At 38.4% G+C, this 13,441-nt stretch overlaps 1 protein-coding gene across 2 annotated transcripts in view; it reads right to left on the bottom strand.

Moving 5' to 3' along the window:
• Positions 1–8,185: 8,185 nt before the first annotated feature.
• PCDHAC2 (protocadherin alpha subfamily C, 2) overlaps positions 8,186–13,441 on the bottom strand; it is a 48,153-nt gene continuing 42,897 nt past the window's right edge. The window contains exons 4-5 of one of the 2 annotated variants that reach the window (XM_085318462.1): positions 9,999–10,100; positions 8,186–9,559 (exon numbers count right to left, since the gene is read on the bottom strand). In XM_085318462.1, the coding sequence (XP_085174588.1) occupies positions 9,489–9,559; positions 9,999–10,100 (173 nt within the window). In that variant the 3' untranslated portion in view covers positions 8,186–9,488. Of the gene's footprint in view, positions 10,101–13,441 lie in introns of both variants that reach the window. The other variant, XM_085318461.1, reaches the window with a different exon arrangement.

The following is a 13,441-nucleotide window of genomic DNA, read 5'->3' as shown; positions in this document are numbered from 1 at the left end:
TAAATGGCCTAACCTAGAAAACTATAGGACAAAGGACCTGAAATTTGTGCTGGGAAAATTTAAGGGAAGAGTGATATACTGTGCAGATGGTGATGACTGAAATGATGGTTTTGTGTAAAATAGGTCTTGTCACATAAATGCAATGCAAATTCTTTTAATGATCATAAGTTTAATTTATAAAGGAAACTATACTAACAAAAGAAAATCAGTTTGTGTTTCTTAGCTTTGCACAACACAGATCATACATAATAGAGCTGTAAATTATCTGCTACTGAAAGTCTTACAACAGATATGAGGCCAGTAACAAAAAAAAAAAAATTTTTAAAAAAAAAAAAAAAAAAAAAAAGTGTCTCTGGGAGACTCGAGGGGATTGTTTCTTCATCAAGTGCTGCTAAATCAGTAATCTGGAAGAAAATACAAAATTATTTAAGGGAAAATATCTAGATCACATATTGTTTGAACAGAAAATGATACAGCCATGTCAGTTATACAGACTGACCTGAATTGTTTGGGAACATGAGGAACAACTGAAACACATATACTTCACCGCTGCCAAAGACATCACCTTACGTGATCAGAAATGTAGGTCATGCATCTTACTAGGGGAATCATATCCATAACAGCCATCGTATTAAAAAGGTCTCTGAGCTAGTTAGCTAATCAGTTCCATAGGATGCTTAGGCASAGTATGTCAGCTAAAATTGTCCCTAGATATATAAGTGCTGGTCATGGATGCCAGGAAAGGATCAGGACAGCCTGTACATGGGTTTGGGAGATGTTTATTTTCTTTGTCTTTGTCAGTTCTTGGTCCATTTGCCAGTTTAAACCACTGAAAAGCTGTGAGCTATCAGTTGCCAGAAAGGGAGGTAAATGGCCTTTCAAAACATACTAAATAGTTTTCTGAAATTGAGCTTGAGATGGGTGGATGGGTAGGAGAGCAAAGAAAAGCAGACATAGGTAAAGGTAGAAAGAATTTGTATAGTCTCTCTATTTTGAAAGTGAGTCTGGACACGGATACAAATTCAGTCTCACTGAATTTACCCAATTCAACATTTTAAGACGAGTTATTGGAGACAGCTATGGGAGCTGAACTAAGACAGGAAGAGGTAGTGTATGATTTTCACCACCAAATCCTCCGTTTTGACAGCATATAGGAAAGAGAAAGAAATAATCTCCCATATGCTTTTATAAGAGGACATAGGACTTGCAGTTGAGCTGCCTTATCAGAGGAGAGAACTGGCACCCCAAATCTTGTCCTGTTGCCCCTGATGCAGATGGACACCTGCAGAGATACGAAGAGACCTGGGGATGGAAGGAGAGGGAAAAGCAGAAAACATGCAGATTCAGTGCAGGCTGAGGTATATCACTGCCTGCCATACAAGCGAGTGAGCATCAGGGTATTTGACTTGCTTGCCACCATAATCTCATCATTGATTGGCAGCACATCTGCTTTTCATAGCTAGCTCAATGTCTTTACACAGGGCAGGTACCAGTAGCCCAAAGCCCACAGGCATCCACAGGCAATGATACAGATATGAGAAGCAAGGTCAGAGAGCCTGGACTAGAGTCTCTGAGGCTAAGAAATTTTACTGCATCCCTCCATGTTAAAGTAGAACAAGTTTTAACAGGACACAGCACCTTTCTAGTATTTACCTTGCAGAGTGTATAGCAGGCCTGCAAGTGTTTATTGCATAGCATACACTTTGGGCTGTGCATGGTTACATTTGTCATTTGCCTGTGACCTATTTATTATTTTATACAGTTGCAGACATTGTGGCACCAAGCAGTTCATGGTGAACTTGCTGCAGGGGTTTTACTTCACAAGTTAATCAATGCAGAGCTAACTGCACCATCACCATTGATCAGGTTGTGAAAGCTTTGGCATTACAGTAACTGCAATATCCTGTTACTTGCAGTTTGATTTACTTAGAGTATGTTTTACATCAGGCTGTGCGCACACTAATGAACACTTGCACTTACATAATTTGGCTTGGTCTGTTCACACAGGGAGCCCAGCAGTGCACAAAAGGCACTCAGCAAAGATACCTGATAGGAATTTTAATTCTACTTAGGTATGAACAACTGGAGCAATACAACTCACAGGTCAGCAGTTCTTGCCATCAGCCAAACAGCATATTTGACAACTTTGTGGCTGACACAGGCTGTTCATTTTGAAAGCGTGCTTGACCCAGGGGGCCATTAGCAAGATCTATAAGTAAAGCAGTCCCTCCCTCTGACTGAAAGTAAGTGCATTTAGTGCACTGGGTTGACCTGTTACATGTTAAGTCTCGTATCTTCTAGTGTTGCAGAAGGATTCACTCACACAATATCTGAATGCTTCCTTGTTAATATATGTCTGAGAGGCCTGATTTTTCTCCCCTTCTCCCTGCTTGCACTGCTAGTAAGAATCTAATTGTATCAGCCAGCAGAGGCCTTCCATTGTGTGTATGAGAGGAGTTCTCAGATAAAATAAAACTGATTTCACCACTTTTGTATAATTTCCTCCCTAAGAACAGAGGAAGGTATTTGCTTCCACCAATTCTTAGTGCATTAGCCCTTCAGAGTAAGATACATCTTATTGTCTATATTGCATTTATATTGTGTCCGCAATGAGGTGGGTTAACAAGAGATGGTTACATGTGGCTTTGGAAAGATCAAGGCAACTTTTGTGATGTTTGATGATCACCTAAATTCAGCCATCTAGGGAACTGTATGAGTCTAGAAGTAGCTGGTTTAGTGAGATTTTTTTTTGATTTACCCATTATGAGCATTCTTAATCACTTTCTCAAATATCAGTATCTAAATACTGCCTAAGATGACCAGAATTTTACATTTGCAGACTTGCCCATTATCTAACGTACACTAGATCCTACACTTCACGTGATTTCCACATTGCAAGGCAGGTGCTTGAGAGCAAGTTCAGCAATTCTGAGCCCCCTCGTCCTGTCACCACGAGGCCACACAGTCAGCTGAAGTTGCCTGCAGGTGGAGTTCACAGTATCTGGGAAGAGTCAGGCCTGGTCTAGGCAAGGTCTGAGCCATTTTCCCAGCCCATAATAATGACATCCTAGACCCTTACTGAGCCTAAAGCTGCTTTCGCTGTTGATGATGGAGAGGAAGGTAGACATCAGCCTGCAATGACTTTGACAGTGTAGACAAACCTGGAGGACTGGTGCATTTTGCCTTCAGGTTTATTTCCCAGTATGGTAGGTGTCAGAACCAGAAATGGTTCAATTCATAGCTGCTCTTGGGACCTGAGTGGAGGGGACATAGATAGAGAGACTTTAGCTTCTTTAGACACCAAAGGAAAGAAATTTTTCAAGAGAGGGAGGGATTCATTTGCTCCTAAAGTAGAGCTATGATGCACTGGAGGCTTAACTGTAGCATAGAATTTCAACTGAACCCATTTTTAGTCTTTTCTCCCCCCGCAACATTTTTCCCACTGAGACTGCACTGAGAGGAATTAGAGTCTCGGCAAAGGATAAGGATTTATTGTAACAGAAAAATTTTTACAGGATTAAAGTCTGGAGTGGCTGTGATTGGTTTGTTGTAATAACTGCTGTGTCTTGTCATGTTTTCTGTGCAGCACCTTTCCTATAATTAATGGGCAAGAACTTTCTAATTCTCTCTGCTGCTCAAGGGGTGCCAAGCCTCTATAAAGCATCAACAAAGGATTTTCCAATAGCAAGAACTCAACTGAAACATGACCACCAGGACCAGCTCTAACATTATCCTGTTTCAGTGTTGAAGCCCCAGATCAGATGTAGTACCCTGTCACTGATGAACTCATTGACGAGTTCATAGGGCAACTTTTCGGGAACTCACATTCAGTACAAGACGCAGGTGGTGTTCATGCTTTTGCACTGCTTTGTCCCTCTCACACATTGACAGTGGATTGTTGCTGTCTTCTTGAATGTTGAAATCTCTCACAGATTTCAGCTGTTTGTCCTGTTTATCGGACATGCTGGAATGGGGTGTCTGCTTGGCACACTGGTGAAAAGGGCTTTCAGCTTTCACACAGCACAATGCCCTATAGATGTGCTGAGCACTTGATCTATATGCCTCATCCCAATGATAACACTGTAGGATAACATTTCCCATATGACAGCATATATAGGGTGTCTTCATCACACAACCCTTCTTCCCCTTGCAGCTCATCAAGCTGAGGTACAAGTGAGTTGAGTGGTGAGAGTGACAACAGACTTACAGCTGTTGTACCTTGTATGAAGATCAATTTAACACTTTCAATCCTTCGTCAGGGTCCCGGTTTGGAAATCTGATTTTCAAGCCTGGCACATTTGTGTTATAATACACTGTAGACATCAGCTGTTAAATGCTGGTGAGTTACTTACTATCTTTATTCAGACAACAACTACATGGCTCTGGACATTACTGTTAGGCAAACATTTTTAAGAGCAGTCAAACAGTGTGAATTATGAGAGATGATTACTGCACTATCTCTGTGTTATCTTTTGATGTTAAAACCTCAGTGTCAGAGTCTTTGCTTCAGGGCAGTTTGAGGATGTGAAAGGGAATCTATAGTACAGTGTAAGGTGTGCTTTATTCATCATATGGCAGAACCAATTCTCTGGTACTTCGTGCTGAAGGATTCTTTATCAGATCTCTAAGTAGGGTCACCTAGAGCACATTGCCCAGGATTGTGTCCAGATGGTTTTTGAAGGAAGGAGACTCCTGGCAATAGGTGTTGCAGCATCCTGTATAACAACATAACTATGTCACAAAATATATAGAAATATACACACATCTACAAATGGATCCTCTAATGCCAATGGATCCTTTAACGAGAGATGGACACCACAGAGAGCAGAAAGAACTCAGGAGAGTTGAGAGTATGGCATTTTCACACCCACAGCTTATGGAAAGCTAATTTATATGCTAGCTATATTGATTTTCTGGTATGTTGGTTTAAGTAGCACAAGGTCATGGTCACAGCATTTATTTTGTTATAGCTACACTGTGCACTTCTAGCATGTCCAATTTGTTGTATGAGTACTGTGCAAAGCTAGCCACTCAAATGTGTGCGAGCGTCATACATAAGTTTTATGTACACAATTTATTAATGCATCTCTTGCAGTCCTCAGTCTGTCCTATGCATTCCAGGGCATATAATTGCTTCATGCAGATTTAACTATATATGATGATATTAAAATGCTGTTCTGCTGTTCACTCATTTCTCCTTCAGAGAGATTTGAAGGAAAAAAAATGAAGGTCTTCAGTGTACACTTAATCACTAAAGACAACCTATTGATCAAAGTGATACTTCTGAATATTTGCAGAGGCACTAAGAGGACATCGGACTCTTGGTACCATTTTAAAAAAGTAGAGCTCTGTGTCAAGGAACAAGCAGTAGTAACTGAGTAACAGCAAAACCAAGGAATCTACTAATTCCTTAAGACTCGAATAAGGAGAATGGCTGAGTACCTTCCACTGCCTTCTTTACAGGAGATCCACAAAATTGCTGCTAGGGCAGGATGGGATAAAGAAAGGAAGATTGCATACATTCTATTTTACCCAGTTGTTGACACAGGCTTGGCCATAACCTAGACTAAGATAAGCAAGGCCAAATGTGCAAAAGAAAGGTAGTAATTGACTTTACATTTTGAGAATGTAATTGCATTTAAAGAACAGACAATTTTAGAAGAACAGAAAGCTCTTTTTAACCAAAGTTTTTGGTGAAATGAAGCAGGAAGAATCGTGGACTCATTTTGTACCTAAATACGTTACATATAGATTAGGCAGCTAACAAAATAAGAATTTTTTCTGGAGGAAATACTATTTACAGGAATCTTAAGACTTTTAAACCTCAGATCTGACCAATATGAATGACATACATTATATAAATTTTAGTCAGTTTATTATKTACTAGTAAGCACTGTTCTATAAAGGCAGCTTACTCACATATCTCTTGGGGAGAAAGACAATTAACAACCTAACAGCTTCTTCCAAAAATGGAAGTGGTTCTTCAAATACATAAAGGGAATGAAGAGGAAGGTGAAATTAAAGATGATCCTAAAAGTTATCAAAATTGACTTCAATTAATTCCATAACAGATTTGTATGTATAAAATTTGAGAAATGCATTTTGGGTGCTACATTCTTCCCCTTACATAAGATCAGTGGAAAATTTTAATTGACTGTCCTATGATATCCTGACCTAAATACAGAGCAGAAAGAAACTACATAAGACTGTCTTGCAAGTCTAATATAAAATGAGAAATCTTCATAATGATAGGATATAATTAATATGCAACATAACTCAGTCTTAACTGTAATAAAAATCCATTGATTGTGACCACTGACCTTATATGCGTAAAAACCACACTTCCAAAAACAATATATTCACAGTTTAACACTGTGGAATCAACTGTTTTTTTTAAAAAAAGCTCTTTTCCTTTTTAAAAATTTGTGCAATGTACTTTTGTCTTGCTCATTTTATTGTCAGCAAGAGGATAAAAGAAAATTTTGTTTCTTGGTTACTATTATTCTTGGCCACTTCTGATTCTTGATACTCATTGCTGGGTATTTTTTAAATGCTAAACCCCCAAACTGCCTGGAAGAATGTGTTATCCAGAGTCTGATTCCCAACACATAGTCCTCCAAAAATAATTAATTCAGTAAATCACATTTCTCTTCTCTTCATGGACATCTGAAACCGAAGATGCTAATGGTATCATTTGTATACTAGTTTTGAAATAGCCAAATTTCACTTCAGACATCTCAGCATTCCAGTTGTGGTAAAGGGTTCAAAAACAGAAAAATGTTTAAAAAATGTGGTGAGGCATCTGATTCAGTCTCCTGAAAATACAGAGTGAACCTGTATAACGTATGTTTCACAGCTGCAATTCAGCCTTATTTTAAAGAATTCCAACAAAAGCATCTCCAGCCCTTTCCTCCCTTCTCTGGGAGTTTGTTCTCTGTTCTATCAGACCTCCATACAGGAATGCTTATCTTCATGTATTCTGCTTTTCCTTACCAGGCAATCCAAGCGGTTTTACTTAGACTTCCTCCAGTAAGCATCTGAGTCAATGCCAGCACTGACAAACGTAATTTTGTGTTAAAATGGGCAAATCAGAGACATGCTACAGCTCTTTACCTGTTCTGAGAGAAGAAAGCCTTCAAACCAGAACATTGATGGAAAATGGAAGAATCAGACTGGCCTGTATAAAGGAAAATACAAGCATCCAAAAGATACGAAGTGGAAAGATGAGACCGCTAGCAAAAATCTTGAAAATCATGATAAAACAGATCAACAAAAATAATAAGTGCAAATTTTTATTACTTTTCCCATACTCTCTTCTACCTTTGGTCAATTTATTCAATCAAAAGCAAAAAGAAATAAAATGTTAAAGATTCCTGTAAGAGTTAAATCTATGTTGTGCATTTTTTGCCAGAGGCATTGATGAGAACTACTTTCTGATCTATAGTATAACACAGCAGCATCCTTTTATGTGTTCAAATTAACACTGTAACTCCAGTTTATGAACTCTTGCTTTAGGTCACCACAAGGAAAAAAAGTTAATTGTACTTACATAAGACACGTGCACATCATTTGCAAGGCTGAAAAATTAATAGCATCCCCCCTCCACTCGCACACCTTATACTTTTTCTTCTTGGCTAGCCTGCAAAACTGAATCAGTGAATGTCTTTCTCAAGTAACATAGTTTTTTTTATTGCCAGTAATATGAGACTAGTAGCAAAAGAAAATTCTAAATAAACCACAAGGCCATTTGTGATTCATAACGGTCATGCTTTGAGACATGAAGCTCTTTTATTAAAGTCTTACCTTCGGTGATGTCTTAAGACTTGCTGCAGGTTTTAAAAATGAATGGTAATTGGCCTATTCTGAACTGTCAGCAGTTTGAGAACTTAAAATATGCAGGGCATGTCTCAAGAAATCCAATTGTTCTCTTTGATCTTAGATTAAAAGGACTCTTAAAAATTTTAGAGCTGTGTAGTTTCACAACTGTTTCTTAAACAGTTTCAATTAATATCATATGAGCTTTATTCTGTGAACGTAAAATAAAGTAGAAAACTCCTTGGAATTCCCCATCGGCTATATTCTGTTTCAAAAACATGTATTGGCTTTATATCCACATTCTCCATCACAGTCAGTCTCCATTTACATCCCTGATGCTTACCAATAAATCCCCAAATGCATGCATGTCTCGATTTAAGAAAGATATTTTACTTGTGTTTCATACACAAAAACTGATAATCAACAGTGGCTTAAAAAATTAACACTACTCCACCTTCTCACAAGTGTACAAAAAAAAAGAAATAATGGATTTACATTCAACAGTAAAGCTTAAAGTCCACCCTAATAATAGTTGCATTGACATTCACATACACAAGCACAGAATAAATATTTCAGGATTCTTATAAGAGCATACAGCATACATACAGTACTTGAATTTTACATAATGAGTGTTAGTAGGGTCAGCAATTCATAATCTTATATAAAAGTAAAACTAAAATCAGAAAAGGGCGTGTGGGAGGTAACACCAAAGTACTGCACAGAGCTAGCAGGTTAGTAAATCCATTTGTGAGGAGTTTGCTTCTGTTTCTTCATAATAGGACAATTTGTTTGCAAATGTGTATTCAAAGTGCATATTAACGCAAAACAAAATTATTGTATTTATTAATACATGCAAGAGGCAGCCCCCAAGTGACCCGACAGAATAAAGCTGTTATTGGCAAGTGGCCGATATAATACAGATGTTTCAGGCAATTTTTCTAAAGCACTTTAATAGCAGCAATTTAATTTATAATGGCTCTAGTCTGACTTCTGTTTGGGTTAAAGGGCATCTTTTTTACATTTACAGCTATATTTCTTTATAAATAAATATCTTAAACAACAAATAGCATAGTCAACATGTTTCTTTTCTCTCTCTTTTGCATATGTGTCGTGGAAAACCTCTGACCTTTTCAGAGACATAATGTGCAAAATAATGTTAGAGTGGAAATAGGGACACAGAGCATCACAGTCAGTTACATTCCTGGGATGTCAGCCCTGCCCTTCTTACACTCTGAGGGCTAGCCTTGCCAGGGTAATGCAGGGCTTTAAGGGACAATATTCCCAATGGCTTGGAAAGAGATATAATTTATGGTATCTTAAAGAGCTGTAAATGTGAGGTTTAATTTGCAAGAGTGTGTACAATACGTCATGTACAGGATTCAGTATTCCCACACAGCTACTTCTCTAGATTTGAAAAGTCTGGTCGTCTCCTTTCAGACATTTCCTCCCCAGCCTGAACATCTTGGAACATTTTTGTTCTTTAGGTGTTTCCTCTGTTGCATATTTATCAGCTCTTCTTGCATCTTATAATCTGATCTCACATCACCTAGCTGACATCTGCACACAAATATTTCCAATCAGATATAGGGTGCACAATATTAAAACTTTTAAACCTGTCTATAAGTCTCATCAAGACAGGAGGACAGGAACCACAGTGCAGAGAGTCCAACCTCTCACTGGCTGTACTGTGAAGATTCTCCTTTTCGGCGTAGGAGAAAGGAAACTTGTGTCTGCTTTTTAGATTCTGAAAACAAGCCAGAGTGGAGAAAAAGAGTTAACACCAGACTTAATAAAGCTTTTAAGACAAAACCTGTTAAGCAATTTAGACAGACATTGTGAATTTCCTGCTGATTTTCTGAAGTCTGTACATACAGGAAATTTGTTAACAGTAGGAAGAAGTTGGGAGTTGCTACATAGGAGAAATCCGCCATTATTACAAAAACTGGCTAAGTGGGTTCTTTCAGTATAAACCCCTCACTGGTCACTGTTCTCAGTGGTGCTGTTCCCCTTTTCTTTTTTCTCCTGAGTCTTGTTTCCCTTCTTCTTTTTCTTCTTTTTCTTGGTCTCCTCCTTCTTGCCAAAGGTAATGAAGTCACTTTTGTCAATTTGGCTGTTTGGCGGCTCCTGCCGGATGGAGATGATTGCAGGAGATCCTGGGATAATGAATTTGTCTGGCAACTCACCAGGACCACCTTGTTTGGGATTGCCCGGTCCAAATTTAAAGGTCCAGCTGTTGCTGTTCACACCAGCTCCCACTGGGGGGGACACCTCTCCTGCTTCAGGTTCTGAAAAAGTAAAAACAGCAAGAAAAACTTAAAGCGTCATTAAGCAAGCACCTAGTGACTATCAGATTCCTGTTCAAGAGCTACAGCTTTAGCCTGGGTCTGTGTTGATTCTGTGGTTGCAGCAGTGTGAACCTGGCTGCTCAGCTGTGTGGTACTGACTGGTTCAGGTCCAGACTGTTCAGTGCTAGTACACACTGACCCACCCCACATAGTGCTTGGCCCAACACACGCTGGATCCCACGTGGTGCCTTGAATACAATTATTCTTTATGTTTCTTTTGGATTTGAGGTGTCTGAAATAGAGATCATTGTGTTGCAGCCATCAAAGTGGTGTTTTTTAGCACAATACCCAAGCATGTGTATTGCATGACACAAAGGTATGTTAGATGGTGCTAAGCCTTCTGGGACTGTGACTTGACCGGTCAAGTCAGAGGCTATCAAACTTGGCAGTGTGCATATCCATACTGGGGCCCTTAGCAAACTATCTTGTCAGCTGTGTTCAGGATTCCCCGTGGAGGGAATTAGATGGTGCACCCAAGAAAGGAGCCTGAGACCAAGCTAGTATGTATTCAATGCGGCTGATATGCAGAGAAGGTCATGGAGCAAAAATGAGAGTGAGCTGAATTGTCTGCATAGAAACACTGCAGAACTCCTTTAACTAGGGTACAAGATCTGGTCTCAGAAATATTCACAGTCTTTTTCAAGATGAGGCTCTAACAACCTGATCCCTTTTGGAAGGGAATGTGATGGCTCTTTTAAAAGATTTGGAAAATTCTTCTAAATTATTAAATCGTATGTGAAATGGAGAAACAGAGAGGGCTAGTGCCAAAACTGTGTTGAGCTGTCAAAAATTGTTTGGAAGGAAAGCAATATAGCAGTGAATTCTCAAATTGGAAGGTCCATATTATTATGCTTCTTTTCTTTTTTTCCTGTTGTAGTACAACAGTATCAAGGTTAAGAAACACTAGAGCTTGCTGGTTGTTTCTGTGAATAGGCATGGCAGAATCACAGAGTCACAGTATTTTACATAGGCAAATATAAAGTGAAGCTCTGTCACTAACTTTAGGCTTGCATTATGAAGCAAGATTTTAATCTTACTTCCCTGATTTTTCCAAGATTGAGCCAGTCAGATTGATTTTTTTTGTGTGTGTTACTCTAACAACAGCAATTTTCTAGTGTAATGAGATATGGCACACGATGTGTTCTTCTGTGATAAGGAAAGTCTTAAAAAGTAGCTGTTTTATTTTTTCTTAAACTTTGAGAGTTCTTTGTAACTTAAAATAACTCCCAGTTTTGAATAGGTACCACATATTCACTTTTTTGTATCTTTTTAAGTACTTAAAGGATTCTGCTTAGGGGAAAACTCGATGCTTATAAATTAATTCTAAAGCCCTCAAATCTGATGGGAATGTTCTTCTCTACACTCTAAAAGTGCAATACTACAAATATACGACCTGGCATACTTGTAACTGCCTACACACCAATGTTTGCAATACTGCGTGCACAGTGCCAGCTCCACAGATCTGATTAAGTCTCAACATCATCCTGTTTGCATCAGTGCTGTCTTGTTGAATAGGTAAAGCTCTTCCAAACAGGAAGAGCTTTTTCACTATGAAGAAAGCTTGGGAAAAGAGTACAGAGGGTTTTCCACATAGGGTTGGAAGAGGAGACAGTGCACAGGAATGAGGAAAACAAACAGAGTAGGAATCCTTGGTCTCTCACTGGTGAGGAAGGGCAGGAAGAGGAACCACAGTACACAGTCTAGGGGGAGATCTCCAGTGTTTGCCAAACCAGAAGATGCTATCCAATGAACCTCATGTACTGACTGTTCTACACCACTGTAGTGGTAATGGAGTTCATTGCATTCACTTTAGCAATCGTTCCATGAAACAAAACAGCATCTCCTGTACTGCTGATTCTTGTTTTATGATTCTCTATTTTCTGTAATGTTGTTCATACAATTACCTATTTCATGAAATAACATGTATGTCATACATGCAAACATAAGGCTTTCATAATTAAATAACTAAAGAGGACATTTTGCTACTTGACAATCTTTCTCCTGTCTAGTAACAAAACAAACATCTCTGGAAAGCATGATTCCTTTTGAGCTTTGTTTTTCATACTTATGCAGTATATTCATGTTCCAGACCCAAAGGATTCTGTATACACGATACATCAGAACTATCTTTGAGGCCACCTCTATAATGTATTTGTCATATGCAATCTTTGTAAAAGGGGGATATGACTGTTTTTACAATGTAATGTTTAATTAAGGAATAGAAGAGCCTGTACACTTCTTTTTCCCTTAAACCTGTTTTCAGCCATGAAGATTTGACTTGGAGTTTATATTCTCCCCAGGAACTGGTGAAGTTGTTACTTTAATCTTTCTATTCTCAAATTTCTTTTTAAAGTTATTGTTAACATGGAACTTACTATACATTTTTTTGTAAATTGTAGCTTTTCTTAATTTTTAATAGCCTTACCTATCAATTTCAGGGTTTTTAAATGTTTGTTGTTGATAATGGCTACATCCTAACAAGTCCTTTCCTACCCAATACATTAATACGAACTTTCAGCCTTCATTTCTGTTAAGTAAAATATTTTCATTTCTGTTAAATAAAGTATTTTGGCCAGGTATATTTCATATCTTTTGTTTCTTTGAAATAATAAGTTACTTAGCTGAACATTGTGTGTCTTGGCCTATTTCCAAACTATGAATCTATTGTCGCTCTTCAGCAATATAAAAATATGAGCTTTCACACTGTACAGAATAAATTAAGCCCTATTTGACAATAAGACCTTTCTCCTTCCCAACAACACCATGCAGCACTTATTCCAAATAACACTGGCCCAGATCCACTGCTCTTTTCCTGTTGCTGGCGGAGGAACAGCTAAAAAGCCCCTCTAATCAGTTTTGAACTCTCCTTGTTCTGGGCTGGGGAGAATCCTCTAACAGTGAATAGTCTAGAAACTGCTTCGAAGTGTATAGGGTTACAATGCTCTATGGACCACAGTGCCATTTGACTTTACTAGGACATGAGGCAATGACAATGATTTTATATTAACCATCTTACCACATAAATATGATAACCTGCAAGACCCATTTAAGGATACAAGTATCCTTGAGGTACAGTGTCTTTTTTTCTTTGCATGAAAACTATCAGCCTAACGGTGCATATACACGTCTGCGTTATTGAAATCTAATTCAAAACAGGACACTGACCCTTTAATCTGGTTCTGCCTAGACAAATCCACTCACCAGATGAAGTTAGAAGCATTTATCACAAATCCTTCTGATATAATGCAACCAAACTCAACAAACCCATCATATCTACTCTG

This window comes from Rhea americana, unplaced genomic scaffold, assembly GCF_003343005.1.
Source record: "Rhea americana isolate MKP2758 unplaced genomic scaffold, rheAme1 scaffold_537, whole genome shotgun sequence".
NCBI lineage: Eukaryota > Metazoa > Chordata > Aves > Rheiformes > Rheidae > Rhea > Rhea americana.
This window is presented reverse-complemented; position numbering and strand designations above follow the sequence as displayed.